The 17,706-nt window shown below is 36.5% G+C and overlaps 1 protein-coding gene across 6 annotated transcripts in view; it reads right to left on the bottom strand.

Annotated features, from left to right (window-relative positions):
* FBXL4 (F-box and leucine-rich repeat protein 4) overlaps window positions 1-17,706 on the bottom strand; it is a 51,095-nt gene that overhangs the window by 13,235 nt on the left and 20,154 nt on the right. For all 6 annotated transcript variants that reach the window (XM_014964739.1, XM_014964738.1, XM_014964741.1 and 3 more), the window contains 2 exons: window positions 14,737-14,981; window positions 5,384-5,597 (listed from right to left, as the gene is read on the bottom strand). In XM_014964739.1, coding sequence (XP_014820225.1) covers window positions 5,384-5,597; window positions 14,737-14,981 — 459 coding nt within the window. The remainder of the gene's footprint in view (window positions 1-5,383; window positions 5,598-14,736; window positions 14,982-17,706) is intronic.

Raw genomic sequence — 17,706 nt, 5'->3', positions numbered from 1 at the left:
GTTACTTTACATGCTAGGAACAAACAATGGGCTGTTTTTTCCCCCCTTTCTCAGAAGAACTGTTTCTGACATAAGTTGGGAATTCTTCCAGCCTCTCAATGGAACAACTCGAGAGCCCAAATCTTTTACAAGACTTTTATTCTACTGCAATTTTTTTCTTCTAATTTTTCAATGAAGTGAATACTGAAAGTAATCTTAAAGTCTCAGTAAAGACTGCTTCCTCCCTTCTTTAAATATAGTTTCCCTTGCCTGCTATGTTTTTAATCAGAGTTACTAATTCTCCAGTTAACCGTTTTATCCAAGAAAAAATTGAATTATACAAGACTTTAATTAAAGTTAGGCGTAGAAAAAAAAAATCCTGGACTCTTCCCACACACACAGCTGCATTATATAGAGGACAATGAAAGTTGCATTCTTTTTTCTTATCATTTCCAGTTGAAACACTTAACTAAATGTTAATTCAGCTTTAGGCCTTCCAGAAATACCTTAGTGAATGGCAACTGCTATGTGTTTCTGCATGAAGTGGAGATAAGGAATCTTGATGACAACATATGATTGGATTCATTTTTTTTAAGACTACAGCTATTGCTAGATATGAGTAAGGTATCTTCGGAATGGCAATTGTTTTCCATGTGTAAAACCACATAAAAGGAGGTTCCAGTAAGATTCCTTGAAAAGTAATTAAAAAAAAAAACAACCCCAAACTATCCTCCCTGCCAATAACACAGCAACAAAGTTCTTCCCTCCAATTTTGGTGTCTAGTAGCAAAAATACCGCAGAAACACTGATGTTGGTGTTTTCCATCAACTATTTGACAAACTACAATTATAATCCATCACAGTCTTTATCTTAAGCCAGTGAAGTTCTACTTCATAGGCACTGCACCAAAAAGTCTTACCGTCCTAGAACTACCTGTGGTAAAAAAAGCCAACCAACCAAGAAGAAAGCCCAGATAAAAGCACACAATTTTATTTCATTCTGAGTGCCGCTATTGCTATAAATATTTGTAATTACAAACACTTCATGCAAATGTAAAAGCTAATCTTGTTAAGATTGTCAAAAGTAATTAAAAATCTATGTAAATTCAGAATACTTCCCCCCACCCTTTGGCATTATACAGCACAAGAAGAAAGCCAAAAATCAACTTTTGGGGTGTGGGGGTTTTTTTTGGCACAGTCTATGAAAGAACTATGTCGGAAATTAGTTGGCATTTGCTATTTTAATACAGCAATCAAAAAACTCATCAGATGAAAAGCCAGGATTCTGTAAACTTCTATTAAACCATTTGTTTTGAAAGGTACAACAGGGCAAATCAATATTGCATATAAAAAGGCATAAAAATCTACTTTGTGTATTTCAAGGTATTGTACCCTTCCATCTAACAGCAACCTGCATTCAACCTACAATAGCTTCAAAAAGTAATTCTTCTCACAGAAAGAAGAATGTAGTATGTTAATAATGTAGAAACAAAAGGTATAGGAATGGTGAAATACAATTCTCATCTAAACCTTCTCTAGTAATGAAACTGTAAAATATGCTTCTGATCATCTTTTGATTTTTGTCTCCTGCCTCCCCTCCCCAAACAGTATTTTAAGGCATCAAGGTAATTTTGAAGTTAGGCACTTGGTGCTGTGCTACTTTGAAAGAACTTTGTTATAGGAGGCAACTTGAGAGGTTTAGAGAGATGAGATGATACATGTGCTTATAAAGTCAAAAGTCATTGGTTTAACCAGTGTAAAAAAGAACACAAAATGAATTTTAGATACTTATCCAGGGCTAGCTTTAGTTTTCAGGACAAGTTTTCATAACTGCTGGCCTCCCAGAAAGCATTCATTTTCAGACTACTTCTAAGATTTTGAGCTCTACAGATCAATAATACATATGCTTGGTATTTTAGTTTTGACAGAATGAACACATCTTGGGACAGTACACAAACATTCAATAACGAAATATATACTGTTTCTGGAAACCTAAATTGGATCTAGAGGTCTGCAAAGCTATTCGATTTGTTCACCTTATTTTGGTTTCATCTGTTTTCACTTTTCTGTGTGTTAAGCTTTCGGTTATTCGTGCTACAAGCTGAAAATGGCAGGGAATCATATGCCAAATTACAGCTAAATGGTGGCCAGATTTGTTTTCTGCTGAAGTCCTTCAGTTCCCTGAGCTAACTTGTGCCATGGCATGACGAAGCAAACAGAAGAGGTCACCTCATCCTTTACAAGACAGATTTTGTGGCCTTTAGGAAGCACAAGATACCCATGTAGTCCCAGACAGAGATAACCACTGAAAGTCTGCAATTGTTCAGTTCACAGAAATGCTTCCACCTCTCAAGCAAGCTTTCTCCAGCAATACTTTTCTCAGTTTTTCCAGAGGAAAAAGGCTGAGCTTTGAAACTAACAGAACTTCCTGCAATTTAGAAAAGCACATTATCACATGACAGTATTTCAAGTAATTATATACACCCCTATGTAGAGTAACCTATATAGTACCATATATATATATATATATATATATATATATATATATCAAAGAACCTCCAAGTGTCCTAGTGCATTTATCCTCATGCCACAGCTACAAAATGAGGAAGTTACTATTATGCAAATTTTACTGATAGGAAAAATGTGGCACGCAGAAACAGTGTGTCTCATCTGGGCACTGGTCACACGTCAGGAGAACAAAGCTCATGGGCTATTGGATCATTTTGAGATGAAGAACTGGACAGAGGTAAAACTTTTGCTTCCAAAACTTTATGATGGAGGTTTAGAAATAGATACAATATGAACACCGTATGAGCATCAGGTAAGATAGAAAGAGAGTGTATGGAAATGAAAATGGAATGAACTTTATTATTGAGTGCAGAACAAAGTCAAAACACTTGCCTCCTCACAAATCAGCACAGTGTGATTTGCAAGCTTTCAGGACATTCAATTCAGGACATACAGGGACACTTTCTTGTTCTCTTACAGCTACTTGACAGTGCCAGGGACACAGCAGGGACCAGGACACAGCAACACGGCAATTACTGAATTAATTCAATGAAAGTAATAGTCTCTGTAGTTAATTCAATTACTGCATTTTGGTTTTGCTTCATTTGGTGAAATTATGCCCTCCCTTATGTCTGCAAATCCGTTTTATGCCTTCATTCTTCCCCCTAACTTTTCACATTATGGGCTCAAATGACCAAGTTCAGCCCCATGAGCCTGACGAGGGACCAGAAGGCACCACCAAGGCCCTGTATCACAGGATTATTTGTCAGACTCCACCTCACATTTTCTAGCTAGAGGCTTTCACATTTTTTCCACTACTTTCTTGCAAGTTAATCCTTAAGATTTGTGCCTGAGCCAACAAAGTTCCGTCCAAGCTGAAAAACCTCAGACGATAGCTCTCAGGAGTATAACAATCCACAACAGGTCATTTCTGAATCCTGTAGAATGATTTTATGGCAGCATTAACTCTTTCATTGCTCTTGGCAAGAAAATAAGAGTTGTTACTTTCACCACAAAGATTCTTATCTCTTCTTGGTATCTAAAATTTCCAGTGTCCTCTCTTAGAACTGCTAAAGTTTCAGATTCACTCTTGGTCAAAGGCATCAGATATATATTTATAAATATAACACATGTGTGAAAGTGTGTGCAAAACAAAGTACTTTCTCCATTGTAATTTGATTTAAATTTAGTTCATTTTGCATTTTAATTATAATTGTAACACAAACTTAAAAAAAATATTTTTCTTCACATATTATACGGAATCCAAGTATCATGCAACATGAAATGTGTTATCCTACATTAAAATTTACACTCAGGAATAAGGAGACTGTCAAGTTCTACTGTAATTGTGGCTTTGGTTTCTTTAAAATACAATTTTGGCTGCATTGTTTATGCAGATAGAATACTTCATAATAAGCATTAAATCAAGATAATATTCATACTCAAACCCCAAAGATGTGCATTACCAATTACTGTATACAATAATACCTTCATTGTTCATTGTATTCTTTAAATTTATCAATGCCACAAGTGCTTAAATTATGCTGTGAATACACTCTCAGTGAATAAACATTAAGGAGTTGTGTAACAGCAAATACCAAAACCACCAGCACAAAAATCCAACAAGTATAATAGCAGTCTTGAGCTAGCAGAAATTACATTTATAAAATGTTTGGATTAGTTTCTCAAAGCACATTAGAGATTATTTCAAGCATATACAGAATTGAAGAACCTTTAAGAATGAAATCTTTAATAATGAACTTAAAACTCTGGAAAGATGAGCTTCATTTAATGGAGAGAAGTGTAGTGATGCAAGACAGGTTTTTTTAGATTTTTTTTTTTCCTTGTTTGCCCCTTAGACATCTACTAGACAGAACCTACTCTTCCAGCTTCAGGTCTTCTATTCCACTGCAGGTAACACCCCACACAATCCAGTGTCATAACATCACTTCTGTGCACCAAAAGCACAAGCAGAAAAAACACACAAAAGCAAACCCTTCTTAAAATGTTTAAGAACTAAAAGCTAGAAAAGTTTCTAGAACTAAGAGCTAGAAAAATAACTGCAGAGATATTCCCCCCCACACCATTTTGGAGCTCTACTAAGCAGTAGCTTTTGCAACAAGAGAAGCACAGCTACGAGAGGTCCCACGTCAAACAGAGTAGTCAGGTTGTAACACACGATAGTGTGGTTAGGGAGAAGGGATGGAAGTGCTTCTGATTGGAATTGCTGAACTCTCTAGGATACAACATTTGTACAATGCAGTAAACTACAACAGCCTTCACAACTGCAACATGTAAAACCATTCCATCTTAGATGGCAAATACATTGCAGCAAACAATAACCTTGTTTTGGGCAGTTGAATAACTGTAGGAAGAAATCATTTCTACACTGTAAATGAAAAGTATTTTTTAAAATTTGCATCTCAATTACTGCTAATATACAAAAACAGCGGGGATCTAGTAATTAGTAAGTCATTCTAAAGGCTAGAATATTGAGAATTACAGTAAGTTACTAAACAGGACAATTTCCCAATTATATTCCCAAATACAGTCTGTCTGGAGTACACCTCAGCACAAGAGAAGCTTCCACATTTGTGATTTCACTACATTGCTTAAAACAGCTGGTGGAAAGTCACCAATCTTCCATGCAAGTTAAGTTTTTTATTTTAGGCTTATTATGTAGGCTTTTTATTTAGTTTTTGTTAAATCCAGAAGCTATTTTGAAAATAATAATAAAAAACCCTATGATTTTTGAAACTACCTTTGAGTTACTACCTTTGAGTTTTCTGAGTTTGCATGCAACATTTTAATTCACTTCTTCATTAATGAAAAAAAAAAATGCAACATTACCGGGATTGAAAGTATTTATTGCAAAGATTAAAAAGATTTGTTCCTACCTCCACTTTTGTTCGGTAGAGAATGAGACGCTTTAGGCTGCCCACTTTGGCTATGTGGTTGAAAGCCTGAGGTGGTATTTTATCACAAGATGACAGATTTAATTCCTGAAGATTTGGACACATTTCAGTAATGACCTCCAAGCACGTTTCGTTGAGGAAATGGCCACAAGACAACTCAAGACGTACTAGTTCAGAGCCACAAACTTTCAAGAACCTGTAAAAAACACATTTTAAGTGGAAAATAAACGCACTTTCAGGTGAGAGTCTGGATACTGTCAAAACCTTAAGCCTGAAAATCAAGAAATAGTTCCTTCCAGCAATAAGAACCCTACAGACCACAGCTCTTATGTCACCTCAGTTAACTAAGAGAAACATGATTAAAGTAAATTAATCATAAGCACTCTGAAGAACTTACTTCTGAATCAAATCTGTACAAATCCAGGAGATACCAAACCAATAAGAAAGCTGTTCAAGTAAGGCTGCAATTAATTCCTCTAGCTACTTCCCAAAATAACGGAGGTACTTGTGAGAGAGCATGAATGAGTTTCTCATAATAAATATTCTGATCTGCTCTATTACCAGCTCTATACCACAAACACCTTCACACAAAGCAAGCAGCCTTAGGTTCTGACACTTTCAACACAAAGTTAGGATTACTTTTGGGGTTTAACTGATAGAATAGAAATACCAGAGACACATGACTCTTCTGCTTGCACAAAAACTCTTCTTGCTACAACTTAACAAGCACTAGCCTTCCCAGGACTTTGCTGCTGCTGAAACTTAGGAGAAATAGCTGCTGGTCTTAAAAGCAGACCCATTCAGGGAGGCATTCCTCAGTGACACTAACAGTAGCACACGACTTGAAGTCTGTCTTTCAAGATCCGGGTTTTCAAACCTTCTCTTTTGCTTATTTTTTTCACCGCTCACTGAAGTCATACTTGCCATTCATCATCACTTTTCCTTATTCCTGTCATCTTGCACGGCCTTGGTTTGATTGCGCAGATCCTATGCAATATAGAATCACAGAATTGTCTAGGTTGAAAGGGACCTTTAAAATAATCTAGTCCAACCATCAACCTAATTCTGATAAAAACCATCACTAAACCATGTCACTCATGTATGGAGGGGAAGGGAGACTGCAGGGTGGCATCTCCCTGGAGGTTTCCAAGGGTCACCTAAAACCTTGACTGATCTAGCACTGGGGATGCTTCAAGTGGGAGCTAGGAGTAGATGACCTTCAGAGGTCCCTAATATCCAACACTTCTATGAGCCTATGCAAACAGAAACAAAGAGGGTTTGAGACGTGAAAGGTGAGACATAAGCCCCAGAGTTCTGCTAAGTAAGGCCTTCAAGTCTACTCTTCCACTATTTTCATCTAACTCTGCAGTCTCTTTTTAAAATTTATTTTAACTTGTAAAATCAGAGTTTATAAGCACCTAGCACTTATCTGTGATACTGTGATACAGTGAATTCACCTAGACTGATAAAACTTCTTATGAGAGTGCCAGAGATGAAATTACATGACAACTCACAACAATTAACATCACATATTTAAACATCAGACTGCTATTTTAGGCTAGCAATAGAGCACAACACTGCCACAGAGAAACATAGGATAGAAATCCCCTGGAAATCCGAGGAGAGACATATGGATTCATTGCTGCTTACCAATTACCCAATTCCTCTATTTAATGAGTGCTTTAACAATACATTCACACAGCTTCTTTCACCAACAAATTATCAGGTTTGTTTGAATGGTGATATTTTCCATAAAACCTTGTCAATCGCCACTTATTATACCTCTAGCTTTTAATTTGCTAATGGATAAATATTGTATGAATTACTCCATTACAATAATGGATGTTAGGTTAACTGCCATATAATTTAACAGGCTTTGGCTGTTATAAATGTTGGTACAGATCAACACTTTTTTCCTTCTAGGACTACTAAAAGTTAACATTACCAGGTCAAGGAAACACTAATTTAACCCCCTAGACCTGGAGAAGAACTCCAGGCTCACCAGCTGGAGGAGTTATTATCCTCATAATGTTTTATTTAAATTCATTATGCTTGAAACACATAGGCAGAGCAAACACAGCGACAGCAAGGAGCATAGTGAGCATTGTGCTTCATGGCTTTGCTGCCTTTTTGGAAAAGGTTATTTAGGAGACATTAAAGAGAAAGGCAAGGGGGCTAAGTGATGTGCAGCAGGGTACAAAAAAGAGCTGACAGGGTAAAGACATGAACAGAAACAGGAGATGGAATTTGAGGAAGTCACCAACCAGCACAGGGCAGAGAACATCAGGGAGAACTGCAGAGTTCACCAAACAATCAGAGCACCCCAATCTTTGTTTGCACTTAACAGGCTGCTCAGAACAGAGGCTTTTACTACCACCTGTCCACGTGGGTCTCCAAAGCCATATGGCAAGGTAGAACATGGGTTCTCATGCTTTCAAAAAAACTGTGGCATTGCCTTCATACTTTTGAGACTTAACAGACACTGGATGCCTAGCTGTGACTTATTTGACAAAAAACAACCTCCAAAAAAGCACCTTTCCCAAAATCAACATTTCTTGACATACCTCGCCTTTAATTACTGAGGACTGACTGGTTCCTGTTTTCAGTCTCTCCTCCTTTCTACAGTCATCCACCCCTCTAGTTTTGCTTTTATTATCAATATTTTATACACACTATTTGTGAAGTGACTTCCCTTCATCCCTTCGTATTTGTTATGAAATGCGACTGACTAAACAACCTAGAATAATGTGAACATGTACGTTGTTCAGCCTGGAGAAGAGAAGACTCCGGAGAAACCTTGTTAGGAAGTTAGTCCTAGTGAAACCTTTCTGAAACTTCAAGTGTATCTATTAGCAGTTAGAATGCTATTTACTCATGCTGATGTTAAACCCATCATGGTCATGGGGTCACTTAGTCTATTAAAAACTTCCAATCTTGCAATTCATGCCTGTATCATAACCATACCCCATCAGACAAAGACCATCCAAAATTAAAATATCAAGGTACAAGAGATAGCACCCTTCATGTCAGAACTCTCTGTGTAAGACCTCCCAAACAAAATCCTCAAAATACCTTTAGACATATACTTATGAGGGTACTGAACACATCCCATTTGCTCCAATGGTTTCTAATGGAACTGCACTGGATCCAAAATCTACACTTCACCATTTGCGTAATGAATCCCATTTGCCTGATAACCCATGATTCAAAGCTACTGAAAGCTTTATAACAAGCAGGGATCACAGTCTAGTTCTCTCTTCTGCTCACCCTTCCTAAACACGAATAGCTACCTAGTTTTGTATTCCTTTAGTACAATTATCCCAACAGGTTTCAATCACGCTGATTTTACCAAATGTATTTTAAATTAAAATCTCTGGTAACCATTTTGTAGTCCCTGACATATAAACCGCTGAATTTGGTGTCCAAGGAGGCAGGGTGGAAGCAACTTCCATTTATGAACAACATAGGGCTGGATAGTTTTTTTTAGCACTTTCCCTGTAGTGTTACCTGATACCTGAATCAGAAATGTTACCTCCATTACTTGACAGATCCAGCATTGCCCCATTTGCCCAGCTCTCCTTGGTGTCACCCTCCTAGAATCAGTAATTCATTAAAATAAACATTGTAGTTTGCTTCAAGGCAATTACACACTCCCTGCGGCTACTCAGCTCTCCTGCTTTCCAGCGCCTGCCACCAGACAAGAATAATGTCCAAAAAAAGAACCCAAACCAACTACTTGGATTTCATTCTTCCTCATTTCACTTCTAGGAACTTGAGGTCTCCTCTTTCTTACTGTATTTCTATATTATTACTAACACACACTTGGCAGAGGTCTTCATAATCCCAACCTGTCTTCCAGTTACAGTCTTGCATTTAATCCAAAACCATACCAGAGGTTCCTGCATCCCTGGCAGCTCCTACTGTTCTAAAGTCTTCCATTTTGCCTTCAGTCTTCATAATTAAGGAGACAGTTTACTTACTTTACACAGAAGGCTTACATATTTGAATAAAATCAACCCCTAATGTTCTATGTAAATTTAAACTTCATGCACTTTTCCTTTTTTTCCCCCCAAAAACTGAGGCACATTCCTCCCCCCTTCAGTCAGTGAGTTGTTTTCTATTCTAGGTGGTTTCCAAAGCTGTGGTGACTGCGTATTTGCATGGCGGCCTTTGATACCTCCGTTCATCAGCAGACACCAACTTCTGGGATCATGGTCTCTGCACTGATAGTGCAATTAATATTAAAAAATTCCAAGTGCCTAATTGACTCTGGATCATCACATGCTACACCAGCCCTACAGCAGAGATCTGAGGACCTAAAGGAACTTTGACAAATTTAGTTATTTAATTTGAAAAAATGAGATTTGTCTTACAGAATTACATTTTAACATATTTCTTAAAGACACGTCCAGATATTTTTATACTCACAATGACATTTTTCCTTTCAGGACTGCCTGTTAAACAACCACAGCAGCACGTAGAACAGCTAATTGTAATAAAGTGCTAAGACTGATAGGACTGGAGGAGGAATGGGTACACACAGGTGTAGAAGCACCAGAAAGAACAAGGGCGACGCGGGGGCCGGTAGAACGGCGTGTTTGTGGAAGTCAGATTAGCTGTTCACCAGGATCCTGGAACATTTCTATGTGCAGTTTCACAGGACACGCACATTAGGAGATGAAGGATGGAGGTGGCACAGAATGGAACTCTACATGCTGGATAAATTGGTTTGGACACATACTGGGTGTCTTGGTGCATGCGAGTACGCACACATGAGAGAGACTGACTAACATAATTGTGTTATTAAAACGGAGTCACCTTCCCTTCCTCTAAGACATTTTAATTGTTATAAAGTTATTTTCTACTCCAGCTTTTTTAACTTTTTTGTCAGCAAACCTGAAAACATTGCATAAAATGTTTTAAACATTTTAAACATTAAAATGTAACAGGAGAATATTAAGTACCTGATCCTGTGCTTTTCTCAACACAGATCAAACTACTTCAGTAAAAACATGCAAAACAAACATTATTAATCTCAGTTACAGCAAGCCTAGGTTTTACTGAAAACCGTGGAAATTAAAAAAAAAAAACCCAAACCGGGTGTGATTTTTAAATTGACAATCTCTGTCAAGTCACACATTACTCCTATTTTCTGTGACTGAGTATTTGAGGTGTGTTTCAGGAATTTCTCTGACCTTCCTGCTAGCTTGATTTGTAGCAAAGCCCTCACCAAGTTAAACATTGTCAAAATACACCTCTATTAAAACAACTAAAGCCTCCTATTAACATCAACAAAATTGTTAAAGAAATATTCCTGGATGTGCTTGATGCAAACATTGCATCGCTAACCTGAAAGTAAAACACCATTAATGCATTTTCACAGTATGAAATGTTCGAAGTAAATAAAAATCCTAATACCTCAGATATTCAAAGCAAAAGAGTTTAAACAATCTAATGGCATTATCAGGGATATAAAGGAATCTGCATGCAGAACTCGGGTTTTAAACTGTCATCGTCCTTGAGCTGCTTAAAGCTCAGAGCACCTCGACATTTAGCATACCTCCAGTCAACTTCCCTCACTTTTCCTATATAGGTCTTCTCCTCCTACGCTGCTATTTCCCTGGCATGGAGAAATTCACTGTACCTCTGACACCAAGAGAAAGGCAGCGCTGCTTATGCAATGCTCCCTGTGAAATCCTTGTTTATTCCCTGTCGCTTGGCATTCCAGACACTTGAGACTGCTCAGATACTCTTTTCATTTGTCTTTCACTTTTCTGTATACTTTTAGCTCAATCTAAATGATAAAGTTTAGTTAATCTACATTACGTGCTGAAATGAAAATTTTACTATAGTAATTTTTAGCCCTAAGGAGTAGATGTTATCAATAAGTTAAAATACCTTCAGCTTTGCCTCGGGATGTTCATATGCCTGAAGCATTCTATCTTCTCATGATAATACAGTATTTGCCTTCAGTCACATTTCTTAAAATTACTCTTTTAAAAAGTATTCTACTTTAATACATTTTTGCAACAAAATATATATTTTCAATTATTTCTTACAATCATGTCTATAGGAACCTTTTAAAGCAACACAAATTCACACAAACTACTTCTTTTGAGATTGTAGTAAGAAACCACAGATAAAGACAATTTTGAAAGATGTTTGCCAAAATAGAATTCGAGCAGGAGTAGCATTTAAACACGCCCTAACTTGCAGAAATCATGACCTGAACTATATAGTTGTAAGAATGAAACTAACTCTTAAGTTTTGAATTCAACAGTGCCAACTGTGACACCAAATGCTGAGAAACGGACAAAAATAAAGAAAACAAAATAAAAAATCAGGCCCTGTAAAAGTGAACTGCTGTTATCTATGAGGATGGAGTACTTTGGTTTTAAGCATTCTGCTGTTCCTACACTGCAGCAGTTTGTAGTGTTTGTGAAGTTACTTACAAATTTTATTTAGCAAATAATGTTTTTTGTCTTTGAATTGACAAATATATGCTGGCCTTTTAAAAAAATAGCATAAGGGAGTCCTTCAAATTGTTATATCTTCTAGGCAGAATTCTCAACACTTCCACGTAGTTGCCTTAACAGCCATTCCTGGTCGCTCATGCAGCGACTTACCACAAAATTTATAAACTTGAAGTATTGGAATAAGCACTCTAGGCTCATTTGCACTCAACGTCAAGTTACAAGAAGATTTTTTCATCAATAAAAAATAAAAGATGCAGCTTGGTACTTAATAGGCACACCTTCTGCCTTATTTAAAAATTTCTGTTGCAGAAAGAAGTAGAAAATACCAAGACCAAAGAGGGAGCCACAGAGAACAGGATAAAGAAAAACCAACAAACAGATTCAGAAATATTCGTGCAAGAGATTTTACACTAATAAATGTAGTGGTACGTGTCTTCTACGTTACATATAGAGACAGAGAAAATACCTAAGTAATTAATTTCTGCAGAGGACAATTACAGTCTGAAATTCTGATTAAGTTTTTATTAACATTTATCATCAGGGGGTAACTGACGCACTCTCTCCAGCCAACTGAGAACCTCCTCTGCAAGACTCATATTCTGAAGAATAAACTAGAAAGAAAATTTAAGTGTGAAATAAAATTCAAAGTACCTCCATTCTTGGGCAAGTCCATTTTGTGTAATATCTCCCAAAACTCATGCTCCATGAGAAACATCTAACAGCCCAAAAGAAAAAAACTGTGGGAGTTCATGACTATGTGTCCTGGATGCTGCAATAGCCACATGGTGACCGTTTCTTAATGACAGCCAGGGCAGTAAAAATAAAGCATTACTTGACAGATTTCTCCTTTGAGGAACATTATTTCTCATCAGGAAGCTACTTTTTTGATGAAAGTTACATTAATGCTTTCAAAAAGCAAGTGTTGTTCTAATAAGTCTCCTGTATCAATAGATACTTCCATAGCAAAGGAGCACCAAATTTTCCTTTCCTGGAGGCCAGCAAATTTGACAAATCTGCTGATGAAGAATGTCAAAAGGAAAACTTGTGTTTGGAAGTTCTACTACAAAAGACAGTTCTACAGAACAAAGAGTTGCAAAATTATTTCTCTATTAGGAAAAAGAAAACTTTGAAAAACAGACCTAGTTACAGTGGAGAATATTTGATTCAGAAGTGAAAATTCTGAGCAGAACTCACACCTGAAAATGATTTCGTTTACAACTGTTTCAAAAATCTGATTGAACTTCATCTCCTATTCCCAGACTGCACGTCTCTCTCCCAAGAAAGACTTTTTCCTAGAAATAGAGATAACTTCAGAATTGTATCAACGTCCAACAATACTTTTCCCTCATTATAAATAAATATCAGCCATAATAATGGATATAAACTGACCATGTTTATTCACAGATTACTAATAGTCAACAATGAATATTTATTATTTTAGAAATGCTGACTACAAGTAAATGCTGCTATTAGTTCAGCACTGAAGCAGGAAAAAAAAAGTCATTACCAATAAAGCCATTTTCAACTAACTGGAAGACAGAAATGCCAGAATTGCAAAGTTTATCATTCTCTGAATTTGGACATTCACTTATTTCAAGACTACACAAATTCTTAGCAGTACTGAATGTGAAAAAAAAATAATATGAAAAAAATTGCCATGAAGATACACATAGTTTAAGTTTTCAAAAGACAGATTTAATAGCTCAGCAGCAGAAAGCAAGCACTTCAGAGCTGAATTCTCAATTAAAGCTTGCATAATTATCCTCTGCATAATGTATCCAATATGAAATCCAAATTTAGAAGAAGGGTTTGTACCCCATTCAATAACTAGCTGATGTCTATCTCCTTTTTCTACCAACAAGCACGAAAGAGCACAGAGCTCTTGGATTATACTGGAAGGTCTGGAAAAAAGGAAGCAACATTCTCATCTTGACGAGGTATGTCTTCAAATTATTTTATTTCCCCAGGGAAGGCACCCAGGCACCAAAGGAAATAAAATGTTTGAATACTTGATTTAACCTTTTTATTCAGAAAACAAATGAGAGTTAAGGCAATTTTTTTAAGATATATTAAACATTTCTGTTTCTTATCAGTGAAGTTCTGCCTTCACCTGCCATTGCTGATTACCTCTTAGTTGAAGCAGCAATTTTTGCTTAAATGAAATGCACTGATAGATGCTGTTTAACTAATGCAAACGAGCAAAGAAGCAAGAAATGATATGTTAAGAAAGCAGAGAACACGGCTCTTATACAGAGAAGAATCCCTGCAAATTTGCTATTTTAATGACCTACAGCACAGTCATATTTTCAGCTCCGTGGAAGATGCACATGCAAACCCCCCGTTTCCCAACAGGGCTAATGTTTTAAATCATTTTTATGAAAATATTTGCATTTACATTGCACTCCAGTGATTACTTAGGGCCCATACCTTGTAAGCATGCACTGTAATCAGTTTATTACTGCAGCCATTCTAATACAGCCCTACTGATGACTCATCTGTACAAAGAACAACTGCAACATTTTCTCCTCGAGACGGACTTTTGACAGCTTGGTTCTAGTGTAGATTTTTAGAAGCACAAGAGAAAGCAAAGCACTTCTCCCCCTGGAAGGAGCCTTTCAGTAACAGGCAGTTTGGCACATGCAGACTCTACATACTGAAATGGACTTCTGCTGCTACATCTACTATCACTTACTGGTTTAGCTTGTTGGGTTTTTTTCCACATCATAACAACCACATCCTTTAGAGTAAGTCACAGGTATTTCTTATTTTTTAATAGGGTTTCAAATACTTAGTGAAACTACTGTGCAGCAGCTCTGCAAACGGAGCTTGTCAAAAAGCTTCTGTACATTTAGCACTGACCTGCTAAATCCAGAAACAGAGATGGCTCCCCTGTTTCCAGTCCAAGATAAATTCAGCCATTGGATGAGAGTGCAGCGAGACTGTAGGTATTCCAGGGATGTGTCATTAATCCTTGCCCAGTAAGGTTGTAAACTGAGATGAATGTACTGTAGAGGATCACAGCAATGTTGATATAGTAGCTTACAAGTTTGCGCTAGTCTACACAGGTCTGGTACTGTAAGGTGACTCAAAATCAACTGGATGAGCTATATTAAAAACAGAAAAAAAAAGTCACAGATGGTCATACAACACTTGAAATGTTAAGGGAAAACTGCAAAGGAATAAGAGATGTTCTAACTTCAAAGAAAAGTAAATCCTTTTACTTAAAAGTAACTTCTCGAATAAATCATTGATTAACTATTAAACAGAACTGCGCTGCCTTCTCAATTTGACAACATATTAAACAAGAAAGGAAAAAGCAGTTCACCATATGAAAGTGACAGGAAGCTCTCAAATTAGAAGTTTCTTTACCCATGCTAATTAAAACAGTGATATATATGTAAACACTATGTTTACATATTTCCCTTCACAATGTCTGCACTGCCGTTTATCAGAACACTGAATTGGCATCCTCTTTCTTCTCTGGATTTGGTTTTTAAGATGGTAGCATACTTGCAGAGTACATGGAAAAACCATACCATGTCCCAGTTTTCCCGCAACTTGAACTGATTTCAGATTTACTCATCTTCTTCCTGCTTTAAAAATACAATCAGTGTTTTGTCTTCTACCTTATATCCTCTCCCATCCATGCTGGACTATGCAACTATGTAAAAAATTCAACATATCCAGATTGTCTTTTATGAAGTAGTCTCTTTCTTGCTGTAATACTTTGGTAGCATTTTGTTTTATGCCAGAGTCAAATTTGAAAGGCAAAACCCCTTTTCACCTTTACCAGATTGAATCATCTCAGCTTCAGAATAATGACCAGCCCTTCTGAACTAGCACCACTTATATATATGCTTTCATAATGACTTATCTCACACTCAGAAATTAAGAAATATCCCATCTCCTGTCATTCTCTGTTTTCCTTTCAGAAGGAAGAACAGCACACACAAACACATAAATACCCACTTCAGGAAATAACAAAAGCGCTCAACCAAAAGGATCTCCTTTAGCTTAGAAACTGAGAGAAAATATACTTGAAAAAGTAATTCTGAAAAATAATGTTTACTTTACCACGGCCGTCTTTAACAGCTATAAGTACCTGCACTCAAGTTATGTAACTAAAATTGACTAAATGTTTTCAAGCAGAGTAGGAAACAATAACTCATTCAAATGAGTCAGTGTAAATTAAAAAAGAAAAATAAACCAACAAAAAACAACCCACAAACCAGCTTAAACTGAAGACTCCTGTGGCTCTTCCAAAATACCATAATGTTTCATTTTAATGTCTTATAAGGATTCATAAGAGAAAACCGCCAAAAATCAGGATAAAATGCTTGACATAAAATGAAAATGAAGCTTTTTTGTGAGATCCAAACAGATTGTGCTTCCAACGTACCAGTTTATGCAGCTACCTTCCGCCTCCCCTCCTCCCCCCTTCATTTTGGGAAGAGAAGAAATAAGAAAACAATCCAACTTCCTGCAAAATGAAAAATGTTACTTCCTACTCAGCTCCAGATTTAGTATTTGGATTTCAAACACAATCTACGACTCTTCAAAAAAAATCTAACTTCAACTGCCATGCCAAAACACAGTGTTTGCATATACTCCAGCTTCTCTCGAGCCTGATTTCAAGCCTTCCCTCTTCCCTTCCCCTCACTTCTCCTTCCCCCTAAAAAAAGCCCAGGCTTTTTGTCTCTGCAGGTGCCTGGAACTATCACCTCAGCTTGATGCACAGGCATTTCAAAGTGACAGCAATATATATATATAATACACATAAAAACTGAAGTTAATATATTATGATCAACAAGGTTTGCTCCCAACTGACATTTAGTTTGTTGGCATTTTGGTATCTGAGAGGGAGGAAATTAACTCGGCGCTAACATAGATATAATCCCAAGTTAATATCTTGATTTTTGCTTGGATCAGATCCAGACTTCAGCTTAGAAGTTGCTTAGCAGTTTTGTTTATCATTCTAATAGTAGATACCTAAACATATACCTATTTTTCTAAGGCCATCAATTCACTTTAAATAATTTTCTATATTCTGAAAGATGGCTTCGAGCTATTTTGCAATCTTTCAGCTATTTCCCACTCTGTAAGCCAACTAAGTATCTGTTTTATGAATGTCTTTTCTCTCTGATTTTTCCTATGCTTTTTTTGTAAGCTTGCTAGAGCTCAGCAACAAAAGCTGCACAGTTAGCTAAAATTATGTCTATAATTAATGTGGTGTAATAATGTTTCAGAAAAACAAAATAACACAAATTTTGTTCAATGGAAAACAAACATACACTGTGACTTCTGAGCAGTAAAATAATGGTGAATGAATCTATAAAGGCCTCACCAATGTACCTTTACACTAACTGATGACTTCAATGAATATTTCATAACATACAGGATGCTGCAATCTTTCCACACCTGAGATGGAATCTCTTACCACATGAATCTCTTAATCAGAAAAAATAATCCTTTATTTTTTTACTGAAATTATGCTACTTCATAATATCTAGAATAAAAAAAAAAAAAAAAATCAATGAATATTTCATAACATACAGGATGCTGCAATCTTTCCACACCTGAGATGGAATCTCTTACCACATGAATCTCTTAATCAGAAAAAATAATCCTTTTTTTTTTTACTGAAATTATGCTACTTCCTAAAATCTAAAAAAAAAAAAAAAAAAAAAAAAGAAATGTCACTACTATGACATTAAGATAGAAAGCATTTTCTTTCCAGCTTTTGATTAAACAAAGATAAGAGGTTCCAAACCTACAGGCTAATAATCATTAATCACTGTTAGTCTGGAGTCTGGTGTCCATCAGAAATCT

This window comes from Calidris pugnax, unplaced genomic scaffold (genome assembly GCF_001431845.1).
Source record: "Calidris pugnax isolate Ruff unplaced genomic scaffold, ASM143184v1 scaffold219, whole genome shotgun sequence".
Lineage (NCBI taxonomy): Eukaryota > Metazoa > Chordata > Aves > Charadriiformes > Scolopacidae > Calidris > Calidris pugnax.
Note: the sequence above shows the minus strand (reverse complement) of the source record. Positions and strands in the feature narration are given on the sequence as shown.